General features: G+C 44.0%; 1 protein-coding gene across 2 annotated transcripts in view; it reads right to left on the bottom strand.

Moving 5' to 3' along the window:
• The window catches only part of ANXA5 (annexin A5), a 79,558-nt gene that overhangs the window by 6,379 nt on the left and 47,646 nt on the right, over positions 1 to 25,533 (bottom strand). For both annotated transcript variants that reach the window (XM_090036574.1, XM_090036576.1), the window contains exons 2-8: positions 16,241 to 16,325; positions 14,616 to 14,710; positions 12,668 to 12,781; positions 10,313 to 10,403; positions 8,143 to 8,222; positions 5,526 to 5,582; positions 295 to 388 (exon numbers count right to left, since the gene is read on the bottom strand). In XM_090036574.1, coding sequence (XP_089892700.1) covers positions 295 to 388; positions 5,526 to 5,582; positions 8,143 to 8,222; positions 10,313 to 10,403; positions 12,668 to 12,781; positions 14,616 to 14,710; positions 16,241 to 16,325 — 616 coding nt within the window. The remainder of the gene's footprint in view (positions 1 to 294; positions 389 to 5,525; positions 5,583 to 8,142; positions 8,223 to 10,312; positions 10,404 to 12,667; positions 12,782 to 14,615; positions 14,711 to 16,240; positions 16,326 to 25,533) is intronic.

Genomic DNA, 25,533 nt, shown 5'->3' on the forward strand with positions numbered 1-25,533 from the left:
CCAGAGCATTATGACTTAGTCATCAGGGAATTCAAGCATCACTTATTTTGCCTTGATTTCTCTCAACAGAAACAAAGAATATGTTCCTAAAGACTCAATCCAGTTGTCTCTCAGCTCTACCATATTTTCCCACAAACTATAGCATGCCCTTACCATTTTCCATGAGGTAGAGGTGAAATGGACATGAAACAGCCACAAGATCAAGTCACTCAAAATATCACTAGCACCCAGCACATAATCAAAGATGAGGTTCTAGGTTAAGTTCTCCCATTCTAGTTGAGCTGTTTTACTCACCCTTCCGTAAATGTGAGACGCTTCGAGTTCCCAAGATGGTGATGAACTTTTCTTCGTCTGTTCCCCATTTCAGCTCTCCAGCCCTAAACAAGACCTGTTATGAATTCAAGAAACCAGAACAAAATTATTTCTACACAGGCTTACTTGAAGATCTGGAGATTCCATGAAAAAAATAAAAAAGCTGTTGGGGTTAGGAAAACTTAAGTGACATGTCCAGAAAAGAAGGAGAAATTTGAGGAGGCATCATGAAACACATCTCAGGTCTCCACTGAAGCTACCCAGGTGATTCCTTCCACCATTCTCCAAAGATACCTCTTTTACTTTTGTCCCATTTTAAGGTTTGCTGTGTGAGCATTACTTCCACTTTCATGAATCCCTTCATGCCCTGAGATACATTGCACCTGTTTATGTGAAGCAGGACTACTATTGTAAAAAGGTGCACATTAAATTAACATGAAGTCAAAGCCTTTCATCAAATACATTTTAGAGACTTGAACATAAGAAAGTTGCATCTAGTCATTACAATTACTTTTAGTCAAGACCAACTTTCAAGCTGCCACCCTATGAAATCAGAGTCTTCTTTTGAACAGATTTGACTCCCATATGGCTGCAAATCCAGGTCATGTCACTGAAGTTTTCCCAGCTCCAAGAGCAACTTGTTGTTATGAAAACTTTACAAAAAAATTTATTGGTGATGTTGTAAAGAGCAAAGTAAGTATAGGGCCAGGCTGCAGAACTGGCTAAGAAGGTAATGATTACATAATACTCATATCAGAGAAATAGATATTTTCCACTAGGGCCTGAAAAGAGGTTGACATAAACACAAGCCAAAACACACACATTCCACAAGTACGGGTTCAGCTATAAGGTAAACCTCTCATATTCCCACGCCGTTGGTGTCATGTCTCTTATTTATGACACCCTGAGCAAACTCTACCAACCAACAATGACCTCGTTCTTGAAGTCTTCTCATTTGATGTGCCTTAATTTGATTAAAAGTGTTTTCTTCTAGAGAGTTTTGCAATATGTCTGTGATGCAGCCCCTTCTACTGGCCACTTTAGACCTGAGTATGGCAGAAGTATAGAGGCTGACATGAGCCTATTCAAAGGCTGAGATGCACAATCTACCACTAGAAGAGAAATTTCTAATATTATTTGTACCCCTCCCCAAAACAACTACACAATTTAGTATAAAGGGAGTTTCTATCTGGAATACTGATCCCACCAAAGGTGCACCAGCACAGCTGTGTGAGAAGCATCTGTCTATATAAGGGGCTCATGCCACTGTCTCCTTCTTGATGAGGATTAATTTCACTCAAAAAACAATGTTTAGAGAAGAAAAAACTTCCTAAGTATCAAAGTATTCTGAGTCCATACGACTGCCCTCGGAGTCAAAATCTCTAGTATGGCACCCAGAACTTTTGAAAGTACAGAACAGAGCTCCTCCCGGTGATCAATAAAGGTCCCATGCCATTTTATGCAAGAGTCAGGTCATTAACCCAATCACCCTGGTCAAATTCCATATGCTTAGTTACATTCTGCCCACTTTAAAACCCACCAGTATAAACATTAACCCTCTAAGTATGCAAACCTCATCCATAAACTCCATTCACCACACCAGAGGGGGAACATGTAATTATTATTATGGGTATAATAGATCCCACTTCGTTTCCCAGTCATGGGCATTATAAAAATCAATTTTCCAGGTACGACAAAATCAGTTTGGTTTGGGTTAGGATCCTTCATAAAATGTAACCACCTGCTCTTTCCTGAACTAAGATTTAATACCCGATAAATCTGTCCGAGTAAAGCAGCTTGCAAACAGTGACAGGTATTTATGGATTTATGACAGCTAGAATATATGTCAAGCCAAGTGCCATCAGATACCTTTACTTCAGTATGAATGAACATTAGTAAGTGTCGAAATGGCTTAAGTATCTCATTGCAATCCAATCTTAGTAAGGTGAAATGAATAATTCATCACTAATTACTCCAAAGGAACTCTGTTGTACTTGTAAACTTGACATTAAAATCTTGAAATGCTTGAAGATGGGGATGTGCCATTGATTTAACTATTATTTTATGGTTTAGCCTGCACTGCCATGCAAAACTTATTTTGTGTTATAATCACAGAATCTATTTCGGCACCAAGTGAACAGTTGTCTTCTTGCCACAGGCAGTGTCAATAGTCAGGTAGGACAGGAGTCACCATCCTACAGCCCACAGAGCCAGCCTGAGGGATTTCAGAGCATTGTACTGACAGCAGGTTGTTTTGTCTAGGAAGCAGGGAAAACTGGTAGCAGCAGCACTGCTAGGGCAACCAGTGAAACCAGCTGACAGGAAGGGGCAGAGCTTAGCCTTTCTTAAGCCCAGGCAGGAGGCCAGGAGGGCAGTTCCCCTCCGGCGATTGAGGGAGGAGGAGCTTGGCTAGTACAGATGAAGGGGAGAACTCTGACAGTGGGAGCATCCCCTGATTGCTGCTGGGGCTGGAGTGCCCTCTCTGGTAGGGATTGAATGTTGTTTGACCGGATGGTCTAGCTTTTTATGTTGTAGCCCAGGGGTTTTGTGTTCTTGTGTTTACTGTTTTGACCGGAGGTCTGAGTGAGGCTATTAGGGGTTGGAGGAGGCCTCATAGGAGCTTCACGGTAGCGTGGGACCCTGGCGCCACAGAGGGCGCAGCATTTGGGGTGCATTGACCCCAGCCCCAGGGCAAAGGGGGGGCAGTGAGAAGCCCCAGGGCAAAGGGGGGGCCCAAGGCATAACAGAGCCCAGGTCAAACCATGTCAGTACCATCTGCAAGGCTTGGGCTGCGGTGTAGGGGAGGAAAAGGAGCCACAGGTAGTGCCCCCTGGCACTGGGGCACTTAAAGTGGGCAGCCTCCCGCTAATTACATCAATCAATTAAGATCACAGCATGGTAGGCGATTAAGCAGGCAGTTGGCCCATAACAGGAGGGTGGAGTCACTCCTAGAAAGGCTCTGACAGCAATACTCCTGTCACATTGTCCAACTTGACATTGTAAAATGGAGACAATGTTCATACATGGCAAAGTCCATCAGTGCCAGTGAGGAAACACACATACTCAGTTTATGCTTGAAGAAGTCTCATCAATTTGATTAGTATGAAGGTTAAAGTAACTGCAGCGCTTGACAGAAGACTTGTGCCCCCTCCCTCTTCTTTCTCTACCCTTATTATCCATAATCCCGCAAAAGACAGCCTCCAACTGCCGTAGGGTCCCACTTTCCCTTCTGGCTTCAGCCCTTCACTCTATTCCCACTTACCCCACTCCCTTCACCAAAGCAATGAACTCCTTTAATCTTATTACATACCTCACATCTCTTCTCAATCTCTCTCCTCTCCCATGTGAAATTTCTTTTAAAAAGAATTTGTGTGATTTCTAAATTATCTACCATAATTGGACTTCATTCCCCCCAAATAAAACTCCCCTTGACAGCAAAAAGTGCCCAGAATTTATTCTCAGATTTCTTCTCAAGTTAGATTCTGAACTTGTAACACCTGGATCTGACAACACAGCTAAAGGCCACAGCCCATCCCTTCAGCCACTTGCATCATGGGAAATCTAAGAGGACAGGAAACCACCTTCACTAGTTATATTATATATATGCACACTACAATCTGTATCACACACAGGTATTTAACCTGGGCTTATCTAAAGAAACTAGCTTTATCATTAATTACACTTTCAATATTACTTCCCAAAGAAGCTATGGGTAACAAGTCAGTTTTAAGTAATACTGTAATTCAAAGTTAATGATAGCAGGGTTGGTGCTACGCTAAACTAAGGCAATTAACCTAATCAAAGAGCTGAAGGAGGTTACACTGATTTCACCCCATTGGACTGTAAAATGATAGTTATTTATAATGATGTAATGCCCAGTCATGAATTAGACTCCACTGTGCTAGGCTCTGTACGAACAGAGAATATTAATTTTAGGTTCCCATTTTAATTTAGATAAAATCATCATGTGTCTTCATGTAGATAAGGCCAAACAAAAGTTCACATGCCGGCATCACCTCAATTCGAGACCCAGATAAATCTGTGTACTTGGGCCTGGTGCTTTGCTCCTTGCTTTGACTATGTAAATCCATTTAGAGATAAAAACCTGGCAACAGCTTTGGCAGACAGGAAAACAAGTACTTGATTAACATTCAGTGTCTGGTTTCTATAGAGCTGATTTTGAAATATAATAGGAGGGTGAAGTCTTCTGGATTTGCAAAGTTCTCCTAGGAGGTGGCAACAGAAAATGGACAAACATTTTGTCAGTACCTTTGCTAATCTTGAATCTCTGGCAGAAGTATATTTTACTCATCTTGTACTTCACATTCCCTGTTTTCTTTTCTGACTAATCTAAATATACATTAATCTGCTTAAGAAGATGTTTAGCCCAGCACTGAAACAGCCAAAGTGCAACACACTTTTAAAGAGCTCTGTAATCCAACTGCTGAAATTCAAACATGTTCTATAATAACAAAGACAGTCTGATCTACCAGATGTTACTATTTAAATTGTTACTTTGCTTCTACTCCTCCTTTTCCTGTTTGAAGTACTAGCCCAGCCATGGAAAATACCATTCAGCTGCAGCAGTATCCAGCTCTGTGGAACACTTGGCACAGTCACGTCTGCAGCTGTAGTGCTGGGACTGCCATATGGTGAAAATAAAGCAGAATAATTTGGCCACTTTCTCTTTTTAGAACTCCACCTTTGAGACAGCTCTATGTGAATAATGCAAATATTGCATCATCCACTACTTCACAAGAGCCACATCAGTCTTCTATGTAGAAATGGGCTTGAATCAGGACTTTAGTGAATGAAATGAAATGCCTCCAAACTTTGCAAAGTAGTCACCTGAGCATCCACATGGTTAAACATCCATTCTTTGTAATACTCCCTTCACTGTTCTATTTTAGGCATCTCATTTTATAATTAGCAACATGGTAAATATACTTTAATTCTCTTATGCAGATTAATATATATTTAGATTAGTCAGAAAAAAAAACGAGTAAGAAATGTGAAAACTTGGATGCTTAAAATCTAAATATTTGGCTTTCACCACTTCTATTTGCACATCTTTTGCCATAGAAGAGCAGCTAAATGTATTTCCACAACAATCAGTTTTCACATCTGGGCCCCACTTGTGCAACCCTGTTTTTCTTTTATATTACGTAGTACGATTTCCCACCAAAATAGGGTAGGAAAATATGTTCACTTACCTGAGCATCTTGCTCAACTAGACCTTCATCAATTCTGCCATCAGGATCTCTATTGGCCTAAAAAGAATCCAAGGCAAAAAGAACAAAAAAGACACCTCAGGGTTTACATTGACACTTTAGCCCAAAACAAAACAATCCAACACATTTAACATAAGAGTCAGAGATGAGACAATCAACAATCAGCCTTATTTCTCTTTCCACAGCAAGAACACAGACCATCATATCACATGATGAATTAAGTATTCTGTCTTCCAAATACCGGCAAAGTATGCATCAAGAATGCTACTATTCAACAGCTTTTCAAGTACCCCATTATAAACGGAGAGTCTGACCTTTCATAGGGCATAACAAGGAAGAACTGAATGTTGAGACAGAGGAACCATAACTTCTAATATACCCAGAGGGTCAATCTTGAGCCTTGATACACCTCTGTGAGCAACTTTGATACCCAGGATGGATAAGAGGAAGTTACAAGTGCTTTATCAGTCTCTAAGGACCTTGAAAAATAACTGAGATGGGATCTTTGAAAAACAGATTTATATTCTGAATTACAGCTTTCCCTTACTTTATGTGGGTTCTGTACATGTGAATTCGCTCTTATGCGATGGCCTTTTTTATACCAAAAATTCATTATATGTGAGGTAAATTCACTCTTATGCAATGTGGTAGAAGCCCACAGTCAGCTGCTTTGTGCACTGTGGGTGTGACACGCACCAAAATATAGGCTCCTGTGTGGATCTATGCTCCTCGCTCATAGTTTCATAGTTTCTAGGGTCGGAAGGGACCTGAGCAGATCATCTAGTCCGACCCCCTGCAATGGCAGGATAGAATACTGGGGTCAAATGACCCCAGCAAGATGAGCATCTAACCTCCTCTTAAAAAACCCCAGGGTAGGAGCCTGCACCACCTCTCCTGGAAGTTGGTTCCAGATCCTAGCCGCCCTGACAGTGAAGTAGCGCCTCCTGATATCTAACCTAAACCTACCCTCTGCCAGCTTGTGACCATTATTCCTGGTCACTCCTGGCGGTGCTCGGGGGAACAGGGACTCCCCCAGTGCCTGCTGATCCCCCCTGACTAGTTTATCACAGGCCACAAGATCCCCTCTCAGCCTTCTCTTTTGGAGGCTGAACAGGTTCAGGTCCCGTAGCCTCTCCTCATAGGGCCTGCCCTGTTGTCCCCTGATCATACGAGTGGCCCTCCTCTGGACCCTCCCCATGCTGTCGACATCCCTCTTGAAGTGTGGTGCCCGGAACTGGACGCAATACTCCAGCTGTAGCCTGACCAGTGCCGCATAGAGGGGGAGGATCACCTCTTTGGACCTGCTCGAGATGCATCTGTGGATGCATATCAAGGTGCGGTTGGCCTTCCTGACTGCCTCTCCACACCGCCGGCCCATGTTCACCTTGGAGTCAATGATGACCCCCAGATCCTTTTCCGCCTCCATGCTGACAAGAGGGGAGTTCCCTAACCTGTAGGTATGGTGCCAGTTTTTCCTCCCGAGGTGCATCACCTTGCACTCGTCTGCATTGAAACCCATCCTATTCTTATCCGCCCACCCTTGTAACCTGTCGAGGTCTGATTGTAGCCTGTTGCATCCTTCCAGTGTGCCCATGTCCCCCCACATCTTAGTGTCATCAGCAAATTTGAACAGGGTGCTTTTTACCCCCTCGTCCAAGTCACTGATGAAGATGTTGAACAGTGCGGGCCCGAGGACCGAGCCCTGCGGAACCCCACTGCCCACGTCCTTCCAGGTTGAGAAGGACCCATCCACTACCACCCTCTGGGTGCGGCCCTCCAGCCAGCTGGTGACCCATTTGACTGTGTGGGTGTCTACACCACAGCCCCCCAGTTTCTTAATGAGAACAGGGTGAGAGACAGTGTCAAAAGCCTTCCGGAAGTCCAGGAAGACTATATCCACTGCTACCCCTGCATCTAATGATCTGGTGATCTGATCGTAAAAGGCCACCAGGTTGGTCTGACAGGACCTGCCGCTGATGAACCCATGTTGGTTGCCCCTAAGCATGCAGTCCCCTGCTGGCCCCTCCTGGATGTGTGCCAGCATAATTTTCTCAAACAGCTTGCCTAGGATCGAGGTAAGACTAACCGGCCTATAGTTTCCCGGGTCTTCCTTCCTGCCTGTTTTGAAGATGGGGACCATGTTGGCCCTCTTCCAGTCCTCCGGTACCTCACCAGAGCACCACGAGTGCTCGTAAAGTCGTGCCAGGGGACTTGCAATGACCTTGCCTGCAACACGTTTCTGTAGTTGCCATTCCCTTTATGGTAACATTCACCACTACCCTGTGCTTGTGTGTACTGTTTGCAGTTGGTCAGTACTAAAATTGTCTTGTGAAAGTGATAGAAATGTGTCTGGGGGTGAGTATAGTCAAGGTCTTGGAATGTATCCCTATCTGTTACATTGTAAAGTGGGTTCCCCTTATGTGACTTTGAGCTATGTGCCATTTTCCAAGAATGCATATATAGCATAAAGCAAGGGAAACCCCTACTTCAGTATTGATTAAGGCTAACCCCAACTTCTGCAGTCTAGTGTGACTGTCTATTATGCACATGATCCTGTAAACACATGCAAGTGACCACATGTGCACACACACAAACTTACCTGAAGGAGGACTACCAGCATCCTCTGATAAAAACCAGATGTTTCTCCTGTGATCTTATCTTCTAAGTCAGACTCATATTCTGTAAGAGATCAATATATGCCCATCACATTACACAGCTTTTCAGGCCTTTGTAAGGGAAAGAAACAGCTCCTTCACTGGTCCTTTCAAGGTGGTCCTGCATCCTATTCCCCATTACTTATAACTGCAGAACCCAATGGCATTTGCAAAGATGACAGAAGATAGAATCTCCAGCCTTGAGTCAACTTAAAAGTGCAACTAAAAGTCACAAGTCAGACCCAGGCTCAATCTCCATTTCCAGCATCAGGCTGAAATGATTTCAGGAATCTGACTACATATACCTTATTAATTCTGCTGGATGTTGTCAACTCCACAGCTATAACCCCTTACAGTGATCTCCACTGTGTTCTTGCATTTATATTTCCTGTGCTAAGGAGAAAGAGAAGTGGCACCTGCGTGCCTGCTACCAATTGTTAAAGACTAATCAACAAAGGCACTTTCATGGACCTGGAGGAACAGACTTCCACCTTCCGCTTCCTTTGTACAAAAAATGAAGTTTATAGTCTACCTATGGGGACTTTTTACCATCTTTAACTTTCCCTGACCCTGATGAAGGGAGTGTGTGCCCAAAAGCTTGCAGAAAAATATAATTCTTTGTGATTTCTTAGTTGGCCTCATAAAAGGTATCATCTCTGAACCAAGAGTTCTAGAGTTTTGCATCAACAAATAAAGGAATATTACCATAGAGAACAATAGCATAGCTTCAAGACAGAAAAAAATCCCTCCTGCAGAAAGGAGAGTGGAAAATACTAGAGAGACAGAGAAAGAAGCATGAATTAAAGCCTTTAAAAACAGAGAGGCTGCAAAGATCAAGGACAAAGGTAAACAGGCATGCTGTGCGAGCAACTGGGAAAAAAAGTTGACTGCCACACTAACCAAAGACAAAGAGAAGTCTAAGCTGCATAACATGGAAGGGACCTGAAAGGGCAAAAGGCAACCTGCAAAGAATCCTTCAGAAGAGCGAGGGAATTGAGTCTGAAGACGCATCATTCTTCTGCCAGCCACAGAATCCCAATGGGGTACAGTGCTGGGAAGTGTACATTAAGGGAAGCTCTGGTAGGTGGGGTTCAGCACCAGTCTTGTGGCTAATAGCAGCTGAACCATGAAACTCCTCTATCAAGAAAAGTTATGAGACGGAGATGCTCAATCTTTTTTTTTTAGACTCAAAGTACCCTTCTTCACAATTTTTCTGCATTCAGTGACACTGCTTGAAGACCACTGATCCTGACATTCCACAGAAGGTGTGTTCATAACACAACCTTTCACACAAACCCAGTCAGCATCTGCACCACTGAGGAATTATGTTTGGATCTAATTAACCCCATTAAGCTTCTGCTAATGGGGTCAGAGGCTGTAAGAATGCTTCCTCATGCTATAGTAAGCTGTTGTTTACCAAATTGCTAAAAAGCTATTAGGAATGTTTCCCATCACTTAGAGCCATCTAAAGAGTAGCACTTAGGAGATAAATCTATGAAATTATTTACTACCTTGAAATGCATGGGCCTAGTTTGGAAAAGCTTATGCACCTGGGTGCCCTTCTATTAGAAGGAAATTCACAGCAGTCGGGGGGGCTTGAAGTATTATTTTCTGAGTACTGCTAAGGAAACTTAACTGCCAGGATGCTACAAGAAACCTTCAAGGGGACCACTTCTGCTACAGCCATGAACCTGCCTGCACATCTTCATTTCCAAGAAATGTGCCCTGAGCCAGACTAAGAACTTAACAGTCAGGACCAGCCTGTCCTGTTGAAACTCCTTTCCAGCAAAGGAAAAAAATATCTAAAAATTGAACTGCTTATTATTAACTGTTACCGTACACTGTGTGGTACCAATTTCCTTATTCCTCATTGTTGAAATCCCTCCAGCCTTTTATTCTTCTGAATGAAACCAAGCAGGGGGAAAAAGCAACATATCCAAGTGGATTCCAAAAATAATGAAAAATACAAAACAAGGCTAACTACCAGACATGTCCTTTTTTGCACACCCATCCTTATTTCTTCCCTCAACTCTCACTTATACAGTAAATAGACATTAAACATATCTAAAGAGAGATTAAAGGAAGACACAGACTGTAACCTTTACTGAACTTTACCTTCTTGATAAACTTGTTTTATACTCCGTAGCTCTGCAGGTGTCCTGGAGGCAAGAATTTCAGTCAACACCTTTTCATTAGTTCCTGCTCCCTACAGTAAGAGCATAAATAGAGAGCAATTGATAAAGCAATCAAGAGAAGTGATTACTGAAGAAATAATTCTAACTGCAAGTATGTCTTGTAAACTCACAAGGGAAGGGGTAGCACAGCTTTCTTCTTACTGGCTTTGTACTTCTCTATTCAGAAATAAGGTTTAAATTTTCACTTACTGATCCCAATTCAAAGTACAATAAAGGTAACGGGAATATAGTTATGACTTCTACCGACTCTAAAGGAAGCCCCTCAGGGCTCAAGCAAACCACACCTATATTTCACTATATATGCAACAAAAATTGGTAAATGCATTTGGAAAAGTGGATCAATAGTTTCTGAACTGATTCCTTGGTGGGCTACTTGTCTTATAGAAGCTGACGAAGATACTACATGCATGTACACAGTCAGCCAGGAGCACAGTTACCCTATTTAAACTGTACTGCATTTATAACCAACCTTTTATTCACACCATGAACACATATTTTTAAAAATGAAATTGCTAACTCAGACACTGAAGTAATCTACTGTAATTATAATATGAACAATACTCATTTTCCACCCTGCAAAAGCAAAATTTATAAGTCAAGCCAACATATAATTTCTACATACCTGGTTTTGCCTTGCCTACAGGGGGTACAGAATGAATACTAATTACACAGCAAAAGAACTAGTCAGTAAAACCACTGGTTTCACCTTGCTCCGTAACATATTTGCATTTATTCAACTTTAATTCCACTAAAGAGAAAAAAAATCCTCTTGGTTTCACTATCAATCCCTCCCTCCTACAACCCTCAGTTCTGGCAATTTTCCTGGGCTTTCCATCTCAGCAAGAGGTAGCCTCTTATCAGTCAGGCTTGTACTTGTTTCTGTTAGATAAGTTAGAAAAAATACCAGACTCCAAAGTCAGTATTTGGCTAAGTCACTATGCTCGGTGGGGGGTAGACTCCTGATCATCAGTTTATATCACTAACTAGAGACTGTGTCACCAAAGGTCTTTGGAGTTTACACATAAATGTCACTTGGCCAGGCACTAGATGTTACCATGTCAAGTTCAACATTTTCTAGTTTAATCAGCAGGTTCTGCAAACAATTCAGGGACATCCACTTTCAACCATCCAACCTTCAGAGCTAATGATGTTAGGAAGCTCTGGAAATAGTGATTAGAAAAAGAAATCTGGTCAAACATGCCTGAATTTACCGACTGTAAGAGTAAATTAGGAAGCTAATGCCTCTCATCAGACTCGCTTTCCCTAAAAAAGGAGAAATTAATTCTTCCATACATACTGATATTAAATACACCAAGGCATAGACACCAAGTAAGACAGACCTCCTTTTAATTTTTATCTGTATCACCAGTTTACAAGTGCAGGCCACCCAGGAACCTACCAATTTCCGAACTGGTCCACTAGCCCTGGCTGGTCTGCAGAACTAATTCTGTCACAACAGTAAAACACTGCTGTCTTCAGGAGACAAGGCTGTTCACTAATGCCCCAGGTCAACATTCTTTTAAACATTTCAAGAGGCAACATAATCTCCAGCTTTGTGTAACTGTTTCATCTCTCTCCTGTAAATTCATCCACAATCAGATTTATGGGAGTATTAAAAATAGGGCTAGAGAAGTAGCTTATGGAGCCAAATCAGGCCAAACAGTAGACTGGCTTGAAGAGATCAGTTTAGATCTCTACCGAGAGAGAGGAAGTGGGCAACAAGTACCAAACAGGGGGATAAGACTAAATATCAATTTCTCCCTCAGCTCCTGGTTCCTTATTGGTGCACAACAGTCTGCATAGCCTCAGCTTCTATCAACAATTTAAGTTTGAGAACCACTGCACTAAGTGATAGCAACTGTCCACAACAATGTCAAGATCCACACACACATCTGGGGAGCTCATATTTCCTAGTATACGTGCATTACAAGGGGATGCATGTCAAGCATTGAACTGAGCACCAGAGCAAGCACTAGTTTAATAAATCACTGAAATTAAATACTACTGAACAGGACAATTCGGAGTACACACATCCAATTCCTTTGAAAATACTGACACGTTTCTGAGTCTTGATTTCTAGTCTAGCTGAATTATTTAAGCGAGCATTAAGCTATTAAGTAATAAAATTAAAGTTACAGACATGAGCAAATAAGTATGACGTTCATTATCAACATTAATATGAAATCTTCAGTATAAAAATAGAAAAGTAGGATCTTTCTTAACGTAATAAAATTGTAACAACAAATATTTCCATTTTCCCCCCAGATCAGTTTACCTTAATAGCATGTTTCAGTTCATAGGGATCAAAAAGCTGTGCCGGTTTCATCAAAGACACCATCAGCTTTTCAAACTTGCCAGTCAGCTCTGATTTCAGGTCATCTACAAGGTCCTAACCAGCAAAAGAAATTGTACTACAATGAACGAGGAAGGTAATTCCAGCAAAGGTTGTTTAAGCATGCATACTATCACAACGATAAGACACTGTTAAAAATGTTCCTGTTAAGTATTTTTAATGTAGCTTATATATACACATAATATAGCCTATAGATTAAAAATACACATTTTGGTGGACTTTGAGGAGTAAAATGATTATTTGAAAGGAAATCAGGATACTAACAGAATAAAAGTTTACGCATGCTATTACAATACTTTAAGTAGTACTAGTAGATTAGCACAATGGCTAGCAACTTTAGCATTTTTTAAATTGTTTAGCAACTCAAGTTGAAGGGAGGAAGACAGGAGAATTTTTTTATTTTTAAGGGGAATGAGAGAGAAAAAAAAAAGAGAACACCTTATCCTTTATTTACTGACTCTACTTGTTATTTGAAAGAGTTCAGTCAGGCAAACTTTTAAAAGGATCCAGCAGTCCAAGAATAAGGAGGAATTGTGTTGGTCTTAAACACACTTCTGATCCATATACCACAAGGGTGGGCAAAATACGGCCTGCAGGCCAAGTCAGGCCTGCAAGGCCATTCTATCCGGCCCGCGGGGCCCCTAAAAAAATGTAGAAAATTAATATTTCTCTGCCCTTGGCTCTTGTCAAAAATGACAAGAAAAAGGAACCAAGGGCAGTAGGACCCAGGGGAAGCTGGCAGGCACCCACAACAGCGGGGCCAGCCCCCCAGCCAGAAGCCCCAGCCGCAGTTTCTGAGCTGGGAGCATGTGGCTGCCATGACATGGGAAGCTTAGGTAAGTGGGGGTGGGGGGACCCCTGGCAAGGAAAGAGCCCAGGGGGGAAGCAGCCCCTCCCCGCCCATGCCCGGTGCCCCATGCCACAACTGCTTGCAGTCCACGTGGGGCTGCCTGTGCCCACTCTGGACAGGCCCCCATGCTCAGCTTTTCCCTGGGCTCCTACCCGGCACGGAGAAAAACAGCTCCTCACCTGCCCCATGGCCAGCACCCTGCACTGCAGGCACTTGCAGCCTGTGTGGGGCTGTCTGGAGTAGGCACAGGCAGCCCCGGGCTGGCTGCAAGCAGCTGCAGCGCGGGGTGCTGGGAATGGGGTGGGGAGGGACTGGTTTCTCCCCCCCCGCACTCAGCACCACCTTATAACCCAGCCCCGCTGCCAGGCTGGCAGTGGGGGGGGAGGGGTTTACAAGCTGGTGTTGAGCATGGGGAAAAGTGGCCCCTCGCCCTCCCCATGGCCAGCGCCCCATGCTGCAGTCACCTACAGCCTGCATGAGGCTGTCTGTACCTGCTCCAGACAGCCCCACCTGGGCTGCAAGCAGCTGCAGCCATGGGGCAGACAAGGGGCCACTTTTCCCCAGCTCAGCACCAGCTCCCCTGCTGGCAAGCACGGGGGTCGGAGCTGAGCACTGTGGGGCAGCAGGAGCATGGGGCCCACATCAGTGTCCTGGGGCCAGTGTCAGTGGGGCCCAGGGCAGGGTGGCAGGAATGGGGTCAGTCCTTGAAGCACACAAAGTGTGATAAGAACTTGAAGAAGTCATTGAACTCGATCAGGGGATTTTCCTGGAGCAGTATATAGGAAAGGAGAATGTAATATCTGTACGATGACCTAAATAGAATATTCTACACTTATTAATGATGAAAGGTTGTTCTAAAAAGAAAGAAGACAGCAGAATAGAAAAGTCCCATCAAATGAATATTTTATAAAAGAGTAATCACAGAATATGCAAATATGCTTTGTAATTTAAAGTTATCATCACAGGTAATGGTATAACATTGCATTCAGTTGACTTAAGGTATATTCTTCTTCCTCTTACCCTGCCAAATAAGGTTTTAAAAGCAGCTGCTATTTCTTGGCGTTGGGCATTGCTTCTGCTTGTAAGGATCTTCAGGATAGTCTCTTCATCAGTACCTGAAGTTATTTGAAGTAATTATACGACAGTTTTTATAACTGTTTTAACAAAACAATAACAGCATAAACTTTGAAAGGAGCAAACATTTAAAAAGAGCAATTAAGTCAAAGGTAAAAAGCAGAAAGGAGTTTAAATTGTACATTCCTGAAAATGTCATTATTGAGGTGGTAATGTTGGAGTGATGCTGTAGCTGTGATGGTTAAGGAAACTTGTGACAGAGGCAAGGATTTTTCAGGGTGATATCTTTTATTGGATAAACTGTACAGTTGGGAGAGATTTTAGGCAAGATTTCAGACACAAGGGGTGCATTAACACGTGCTATAAACACGAAGAAATAAACTTCAGTGCAGTTCACGCTGAAGTCAGCTGCTGGAGAGGGGAGTGGGCAGCATTTACATGTGCACCTGGAATCATAGCACTGAGCCAGAGCAGAGTACCCCTGGGCTGGCACAGGGCCCAGGGATTCAGCCCCAGGTGGCAGAAGGGCTGGCTAGGGCATGAGAGTGCTACAGTGTGGGGCTAGAAGGCAGACAGACCCCACATTTTAGCAGCCTCGTGCCCCAGGCAGGCCCTGTCACCATCTACACATGCATTTTGGCAGAGTAAATAACTCTGCCATAAGATAGTTCTGTCCCAAACAGTATTATCCTACGGTGGATTTAATTACCGCACCATAATACTGGCACACATGTAGACAGTGATGCTTTACTGAGCTAATTAGTCAGCTTCACAGTAAAGCACACATGTAGATGTACTCACTGTATCATTCTTCAGCTCTCTGACTAGCTGTCACAGAAGGGTGACAAAACACTCTGACCTGACAAATGGCCTGTTGTACCGGAAAGCTTGTTTAAAATCTCTCCCAACTACACAGCCTGTCCAAAAAAATATCCTTGCCTCCCATATTATGGCTTGAGCCATCCCACTGAAGCCAGCATCTCCACTGCAAGAATAAAAGGGATGGAGTTATATATAACATGCTGTCCTCAATCAGGACACCACAATATGACAAGCAGCAGGCTTACTCCTGCTGCCAGCTTCACAGAAATATAATAGCAGCTGCAGTGGATGCAAGCATCTGCCTATATGGGGAATATACTGAAAAAAGTAAGCAAGGGTGTGAATTTTCAGCGCAGGCTTTCAAAATGGAGTGAGCTACTTTATACTTACAGTGCACTAAGAGTGACCACATGAGGAGCTAGAGAGAAAAAGCGTGCATGCTGTAAAAAATTACACTAGTCTACCCTATTGCACATGAGAAAGTGAAAGCTTCTTTTGTTCTCTTTGTGCTGGGTCAAGAATAAACTGCCTTGGAAGTATCAGAGCCAGAACTGAACTAGAGCAAACATAGAATCTCAGGGTCACAGTATTGTAATTCCATAGCATGAGAAAACAAAAATCTTATCTTCATTTGCTCATGCAAATCATCAATCCACAGACATTGCACTATGTCAAGAAAGGGCACCTATGAGCCTAGCTATATAGAACAGATAGATAGCTCAGCCTCAGCCTTAATAAGTTACTCTTACCCATTCCTTTCATTGCCTTACGAAGAACTTCTGCATCAGCTCTGGCATCAAAACCAGAGAAGTCCTTCACTGTGCCTCTTGAGTACTAAAAGGGAAAAAGCCACAGAATAGCAGACATCAGTATATTTTATTAGTTAATTACATATGACCACATATCAGGGTCCAAGTTAGATCTTGATCTCAGATCATAAACTGACTCTCAACCAGGGTACAGGGATACCCTGAGGTGCCAAAAGAGCCTTTGAGGGTGATGTAAGAAATATGAGGAGGTGAGTATGGTGTGAAGAGATAAGCAGAAAAAGGCAGATTCCGGTATGACAGGATAAGCAGATAAGGACAGGTCAGGTTTTCCCTGCCTAGCTGCTCCCCCAACCCCGCTACCTGTCCCTTCTGTGAGGACATAAGTCCTGCAATAAATTAATTACTTTTTTCAATAGGTGCCACTCACTTCCTTTACATAAAAGATAGTTTGCCCCTTTGAGATTTCACATATATAACATGCCCTAGCAAAAAGTTACACAGAAAGTCCCAAGCCAGACTTGTGAAGCTTTGGAAGAATAAAGACATTCTGGTTGCTCCACGCTACAGTTTCCTTTCAGAAATGCAATACAGTAAACTCTACAATGGCTTCCAACTTTACTTCTTTTCTTCTTTGGCATTAACACCTTTTTACTAGTGACTCAAGTGAGTTTCCTCAGAGGTGATTCACAATCAACTATAAGTCACAACATAATAAGAAAGTCAGTGTGTGCCTTTTAAACATTGCAGACTAGAGCCCTATTGTACTAAGTACTGAAACACAAGCAAACAGACAAAATTGCTACCTCCAGGAGTTTACAAGGGATGGGAGAAGGATTTAGGATAGAGTATTTTTTACATAAAATTAAATTTTCTACCTTCCCATTACCCAAGTTTAGCTATCGTTTCTTGCCAATTTTTTTGTAGTCACCACAGCAGAGGGGCAACAATCAGCACAATAAATTGGTTTGTAAGGCACAACATTAAAGAAACTGTAAAGACATTTATTGAGAATGACATTGGATTACTCTGCAAACAATGTAGCCCTGGAGCTTCTGTGGCAAAGTTCTGTCTTTAGGTCTACAATTCTGAATTGCTCAGTGCTATTTGTTACAAGTCGAGGGTAGCAATTGCGCACACAGAGCAAGTCAGGCAGAAGCAAAAGGAGAAAACAGAACTGACATATGAGTAGTAGCCAGAGTCACTCTACTACATAACAGTGATCTCTCTCAAGTCACATATGGCTTTTGCCCCAAGGGAGCGCAGCCATGTCTCACTAATCGATATCACCTTACACCCTGGGCATGGACATAGACAAGTGGAATACCTGACAAAGGAGAAAGGGAGCTGCTGCTGTTACTCTGGACCAAGCAGCAACTGTTACTGTAACTGTTACTCTGCAGGAACCTGTAGCAATATCAATGTAACAGAACCACTTCAAACCGCTTCATCGGGGGTCAAAGTTAAAACTGTTCTGCACTAATATAGCTATAGCTGAGGGTGTCAAACTCGAGTCCCACATCAGGTGAACTTAGACTGTGGGGCTCCTTGCAGGCTGGTTACAGACCAGGGCATGGGATGCCTCCAGTGGCAGCAGTAGCTCCAGCTTTCTCTTGGTGCACACAGTGATGACACTGGGCACATGGCAGTAGTGGCAGCAGAGCCCCATGTCAGAGCTAAAGCTGTTGCTGCTAACACACACTGCATGCTGGGGCAGCAGTTCAGTTCAGCATGGAGTATACAGCAGCTCTGGCACCAGCTCTGGCTCCAGAACAGAGCTCAGGGCAGAGAAGCAGGACTAAGGAGTTGGTGCCACAGCAGTGGCAAAGTGCAAAGTGGCCATGTCAGCCCTCACTTGCCCTCCTGCCATTAACTGCCATGTTCCCAGGGGCTTGGGCACTAATTCTGCAGCAGGTCACTGTCCCCACCGCCTCCCACCATGCCCCCAGCTTTCAGTGGCCAGCCAGTAGGTAGCCTGGTAGGCCAGATACCGCAGCTCCACAGACTAAATCTGTTTGACATCCCTGCTATAAGATCACATACAGTAGCAGCTACAGTGTCTTAGAGGCAGCTTCCCTACCCCTTGGGAAGTTGTCCTATCCTTCAGTTTGTCCATACCCCTTTGAGAAGTGTGGAGGTACAAGAAACAAATGTTACCAGTAGTATATCAGCACATTCTGCATGATCAGGATCATCCCGCCTAAAAGCCGGAATAAGACAGGACATTTCTAGTAGATTTCTTCAAATCAGGGCATACTTGAAGAATGAGATAATCCTCTGGAAGCATTTTATTTTTCCATAACAAGAAATCTTTTAGGACAATGCTTAAGCATTACAACATGCATTCACGGTCTTTCTCCCAACAACTGTTAGGGGCTGTTGAAGCAGAGTCCTGCCTGATGATACTGCAAACAGAATTCGATCTGGGTAAAAGAAAACACTTCTATCAGGCCCGCCTCCTCTTTGCTATTTTATGGTCATTCAAGAGAATAGTCTAGTTTAGTTTCAGGTAACTTACATCAGGATTGTGCAACTTCAAGGCACCCAGAGGCTGCACACTGACCAAGCAAGTAGACACCCTCCTCCCTGTACTGCACTGCACTGCACTGCACTGCCTACCCAACACAGAAGAAGCAGCCTGACTCCCCGCTACCAAAGTCAATGGACTGGGCTAGGAGATGCTCCCCTGAGCTGCTTTGCAAGTGATTGAAACTATTAGCTGTTTGGGTTTCACTTAATAGGTTTTCTCTAATGTTGTGTGTTTATAGCCCTCCCCTCGCCCCCTTCTGCTGTAATAAAGCCTCCTTCAGTTGAATGTGACTGGTGAGTGGAGGAGTTTGTTCATGTTGGAACACCCAGTTAAAATGTATTTTCTCAGGTTTCTGGGTAGGAACTTGAGCCAGATTTAGAGGGTCAGTGTTAAAGCCCTAAATCTGAACCCAATTATCATTACTGCCAGCCAAGACCTGGCAGAAGTGTCACATTTACACATAAGCATCACTAGAAAATATTATTTAGAGGGGGAGGGGGGCTGGGTGGTGTGGAGAGTGCCTGCCTGACACCACCCTTCCCTCCCAAAAGGCCGTTCTGGGGCCAGCACGTGCTGGTGCTGTGGGTGCAGCAGCAGAGAGGAACGCGTGGCGGGAGTGCTGAGTACAGTGCTACGGCAGCAACGGAACTGGAGCTAGTGTCGCTGGCCCAGTTTGGGTGGGCTAAGCCCAGTTAGTCCCAGCTTTCCACCACCTATGCATTTATGTTATATAAAATTTATGTCAGTAAAAAACATTTTCTTGGGTTGGCAACGCTACACTCAAGTACTGGTCTAAGGGGATGTTTACATACTGCAAGCCAGACGTGTGATTACAATTCATGTGTTCATATTCAAGGTAGTTTTGGTACCAGTAGCATTACAAGTGTAGGCCTCAGCCACCCAGGAACCTAGGCTGGTTTATGCCACCTGGGCTGCTACTAGGGGCACATCAATAGAGATTTTCTGGACCGATACTGATAGCTGATTTTTAAGGAGGCATATCAGCCAATACTGATCTGATTTCCAATACGCAGCCCAGCAAGCAGTGTCCAGCTGGTAAGTCTGTTGTGGTGGAAGGGGAAGGGAAAAGGAAGCGGCATGGGGGGCACAGATCGAGGTCCCTGCAGTGAGGGAGTGGAGCAGGGGCAAGGCTTGGGGCAGGCGCTACCCAGCCAGGGTGGGGCATGGGACAGAGCCAGTTTGTCCAGGGGGCATGGCTCCTGCCACTGCACATACGCCAGGAGTGCATGGGGACGGTGCCCCCCGGATCTGCATGTGGGGTTGGGCAGGGCAGTCTGGGGCCAGGGGCTGCACCAGGCTCTTCCCAGTGGGGGCTAGGACGGGCTGTGCTCGGGGTGGGCAGCAGTGGTGCTGGGAAGGAGGGTAGGCATGACTACAGTGAATTTTAAGGTGGCTGCAGCCCACCACATAGCCCCCTCCGAGCTCTGAGCACAGCCTGGCCTAGCCCCCACTGGGAAGAGCCCCGGCTCCAGCCACAGTGGCAGCCACCCCGCCACATGCAGATCCGGGGGCACATAGCTCCCCATGCTCTCCTGGGGTATACACAGCAGTGGGAGCCACCACCCTTCCATGTGCCCCCCAAACAAGCCACAGCCCTGTCCCATGCCCTACCCCAGCCCTACTCCCTCCCTCACTGCAGGGGCCTTGAACTTCCCCACAACAGCTCTTTCCTTCTCCCTCTCCTTCTACCACAACAGACTTATCAGCTGGATGCAGCTCTCCAAGCTGCCAGCTGCGCTCCTGACCCTGTGCATGCTGTGGTTGTGAGCATGCACGGGGCATTTCTCGGCCACCTTATTGGCTGCATCAGGCAAAAAAAGACAAATTCCAATATAGTCAATTTTCTTTACAGTATATCGGTGCCGATCCAATATCAGACTGATGTATTGGTGCACCTCTAGCTGCTACAGACTGACTACTGCAGGCACCTAAGACAACTAGTTTAGAGCTACTTCAGCTACATCTACACCTGCTGAGTTCACAACTGGAGACTGCTGTGTAGGCATATAGGTATTTGCTGTACCTAACACATTTTCTAGCAATGGTGCAAGCTGAAGCAAAATAGGCCAAACATCCAGACTGAGAATAAGTGCCTTTTATTTCTCAGAGTGTAAGTCTAAACAAGATGTTTACTGAGCAGCTGCTTGTTACTAGCAGCCATGCTGGGATGCTAGGGCACAGTAACACCAGTTACTGTGTAGTCATTAATACTTGGTTATGCAAGTACTAAATGACTGTGCAGTAACAACTGCATGGTGGGTCTCTCATGTAAACACACCCAGAAGTGACTATTTTCACTACTGAGAGGCTCTAAATGGAAATACATTCAGTCCTCCTCAATTGGAGAGGTGATAGCCACTGACACAAAACTTCAAAGACTGACTGCACTGAGGTAACTTTACAGTCACTGAGGAACTGTTCTTAAGGAATTCCTGGTGTTGGGAGGGTTGTTGATTTTTTTTTCTGTAGCTCATAAATGACATGATCTGTCTTTAAGTGTATAGAGGGAGGTAAATTAGGAATTCTCAAAACTCTGAACATATATGGACTGGATTTTCTCAAAGTAAACACTACAGTTCTGTACAAGTGCCAAACAAATCAAGTTCTGACACTATCAGGAGATGATTAAATCAAAGTTTTCATATCAGCAGAGCTGGAAGTTTCTAACAAGCAAGCAAACAGCCTCTTTTTATGTACCTGGTTCATGAATCATACTTCCAGAAATTAGAATTGAAGTAATGAATTAAAGAAAAGGTAAATATTTAACATGAAAACCTTCATTTCTTTACTTATTCTGCTGGTAGAGAACCAGGTGGGAAGGGGACAGGGGGAATTCCTGGTGTTGGGGGGGGGGGCGGTTGGGTTTTTTTTCCTGTAGCTCATAAATGACATGATCTCAGAGGTCTTTGATTACCATGGCAACATGTCCTGTTACAAATGTAAACAAAATGTGATGTGCTGATATATCACACAAAGCTTTCATTTTGATCACTTGATCTCTCATTATGAGTAAAGCCCAAAGTCCACAGCTATCAATGAAATCACAAATGCCATCTGTCCTAGACAAGTATATTTATAAATCCAGAGTGGCTGCTTCCTGAATGACAATCACTCACTTCACAAAGTATGAAAACACTCCCACAGCTTGACTAGGAACAATATTACATGAGAGTAACACTAAATAAGACTATTCTCCTCCTCTTTCCTGCCATATACATCATCAATTCACTGACTCTTTTGTGAATCAGTGTGTAAACATATAATCACAAATAGTGCATATGCTCCAGGAATGGTTTGCTGTTAATAGACAGCAAATTCCATTTACTCTACAGAGACAGACAAAACCATCAAAAAGGAAAAGTGGAACAAAGTCATTTCAGCATATGTGGATTATTTATGTTTAAATTGTACAGACACAACCCAAAATAAAAACATATTTTCTGCAAACTCCTTTTGTTCCTTCTACATTGGCAAATTTGTAAGTCAAAACTGGAAAAGATTTCATTGTGAGAGGTACAGAAAAAAGAAACCATGTCTGTGAACAAGAATTTTGTAGCTTTAGACGTTTCTAGTATTAAACTTTCCCCAGCAGGCCCAACTGTCTAGTCATTTGCTATCATGTGACCACATATCCTGGCAACAAATACAGAAAGTTAACAATAGGGCCACTGAACTAGACTTTTAATTTATGTAAAGAAACAGACAAACAAAGAATCCGTGTCATCAAATTCCAAAGATTTCTATGGGCATGTACAGAAGTGCAGGCAGCTTTTTCAGGAGGCGCTCTATGACGCTTTATCCAAATCACCATGGATTAGAGCGCCACTGAACCCAACAGGTGTTTGTCTGTTGGGAGGTAGGGAAGGGAGGCTGGGAGCCTGCATGCATGGGTGCAGACCAGCGAGCAGTGGCACTCTAGACCACTCCTCTCCACAACCTCCCCCCATCACACCCACTGGGGTATTGTGGGGAATGATGCCTGCATGGCAGGAGGAAGCTCCTTTCCCCCCCATACCCTGTATGAGTGCCTTGACAGTGGCAGAGGCTCCTGCTCCCAGATTTCAGGCAGGAGGAGGGGGGACACAGCCCTCCCACTTCACTGGTCCAGCTGGGGTCTTGGAGGGAGGCTCCACTCCCCACCCCCTCCTCAGCTCCAGGTATAGCTGCCCCTGACACTGTCAAAACACTTGTATGGGGGGCCAGAGGAAAGGAGTCTCCTTGCCATGTGGGCCTGGCCCAGGTCCCCCCAGGACCCCAGGGGTAGCTGTAGGGGAGGGCACACATGGTTGGAAGAGCTCCCTCCCCTCCCTCAGCCATGCATCTTCCCTGTGACAGCCGCAGGAGTGGGGCTGGGTAGGTGCTTGCCCCACAGAGCCGCATGGGATGGGGGCAGAATTGCCCAAAATTAACCCTCTACTGTGGAGCACCCATCTGATACTACATCAGACAAGGGTTAAATTTTCATGCAATTGCCCATTTAAAAAAGGCTCTGCACCATGAAGGTTTGTTGTGTTACAACTACAGAGTAACTGTTGCCAACTCAAAAGTGTGTTAAATTTTTCATATTGGCCCTCTATACACAGAGACTGAAAGAAGAAAAAATAAGCTGTGATTTGGAGACTCCATTGGCATCTGCTCTATTAAACTCCTGACCACGGAAAGAATTGCACAAAATGTGTGGGAGTGAAGTGAGTCAATTCCTTTAAGTCAGCACACCAGATGTGCAGTGTGTTCCTCATAGTGGTAGCCTGAAGATAGATTTAAACAAACACACAAACCCCCCCGCCCCCCCCAACCTTGCAGTGATGAAGGGCTAAGCATGTGATATTTCATACTCCTACCAGGGTTTTTACTCACAAAGTGTCACTGAAGTTGATGAAAAACTACTTAATTCCCCAATTCTGAAAACACACACGTTTAAATTTAGGAACATAAATAATATTCTGCTTGAAGGGTACTAGAGTTATTGAGACTATTCATGAGCTTGAAATTATACATGTACAAGACTGAAGAACCGGGACCCAAATTAACTGGGGTCATAGGATCCACCTCTTATACTGTAAACAATTCTTCTTGTAGTTTAATTTTTTTTAATGAATACACATCAGAAGACAGGTATGCCAGTTTATCTAGTGAAACTGAAAACTAGAAAAAGAATTATGGTGCACACTTGCACTTCAGCAAGTGCTACTACAGAAATAGCTGTCTGAGGAAGTAATTCTTTAGATCAACAGTTTTCCTCTAATTACAAAGAAAGTGAGTAAATACCAACACAGAGAAGTTAGTCTGGGTATTATAGTGCAGTAATATCATTATAGCTATTCCAAGAAACTAGCGGAACTTTTTTGGTGTAACAGTAGTATAATAAAGAGCCTTAACTTTTATAAAAATGGTTCTCTACCATTCCTGAGTAGAACCAAATATTTAAATGATTGAGACCCTAAAAATTGTCATTAATAAGTTTTCTTCAATGATTTATTTATGATTAAGCATATCTATGCTCAGATAAGCAGTTGGCATGCTATGCCTCATGAAATAACTATTTCAAACTGAATCTTCAATTGAATACACTTACCATTAGATGGCAACTGAAGTATGTTCATTTCATATTTAGTTTAATTTGCATTTTTATTTCATAGCACTATTTCAAAAGTGCTATCAAGTTAACAAGACCAGATAGTTCAAGCTGTGTACATTTGTATGCATACAACTGAATAGAGGCAGAAAGAAGCACAGAAAGATCCTTTTTAAATGGTTCACTCATACTATTTCTAGAATTGGTTATAGATTAAAAAGGTGAAATAACAGGCACAACTAGAGGCTGGACTCAATGGACAGATGCCCTTTGACTTTAATGAGAGCTGGACCATACCTCATGGCAGTGATTCTCCACTGGTGCTGCAAGATTCCTTTAATGGTGCCATGGCTCCCAACCCTCGTGCAAGGAGGGGCACCCTATAACTACCCCAACATCTTGCAGACAAATGGCAACCCCTGGCTACTCCTAAGAGCTCTTACCCCTGCCTTCTGCCCCTTACTAGGCCCTTCGCTGTCTGTCCCTACACTCCTAGTGGTGTGCTCTGCTGTAGGCAGACAGGCAAACAGGGGGCCACAAAGCCACGTTTTTCAGCCTAGCTCTTTCTTGCCTTCCCTCCATGCTCCTACAGCTTGTGGGTGTGGCCTCTGGGTGATGAGTCCCGAGGAGCAGCCACAGCAGTGGGACCTGCTCTCATCCCACACAAACTGGGAGGCAGGGCAGGGGCAGACAGTGGAAAGAGGGGTGGGAGGAACAGAGTCCTGCTCCATCACCCTCACCTGGCACCAGCCTCTGCACTTTCAGGGGCTACTGTCACCACCATCCACCTCCTGAAGGGACAGCTGCCTCCTTCAGAGATCTAATGACCCAACCCCAGACTCCCTAATGTGCCCTGTCAAGCAGCCCCTGACAGCATGAAACATCACACACCACCCCCAGGGTTACCATGTGAATCCTTTTAAGGATGCCTCAAAGTGCAAGGAAGAAATCATTGTAACAAATATACCCATTTTTAAATGGGGTGCCACAGGTCATGGGGCTGCGGGGAGGGGAGGGGTCTAAAAAGGTTTGAGAACCACTTCCTTAGGGAACTAGGGGCCAATGCTCAACTGGCCAAAAGTAGCATAGCTCCTGTGAATTCAGAAGGGCTATGATGATTTACGCCAACTGTGAATCTATCCCTTTATG

The sequence above is a fragment of the Crocodylus siamensis genome, chromosome 2, assembly GCF_052110815.1.
Source record: "Crocodylus siamensis isolate JL-2025a chromosome 2, ASM5211081v1, whole genome shotgun sequence".
Lineage (NCBI taxonomy): Eukaryota > Metazoa > Chordata > Crocodylia > Crocodylidae > Crocodylus > Crocodylus siamensis.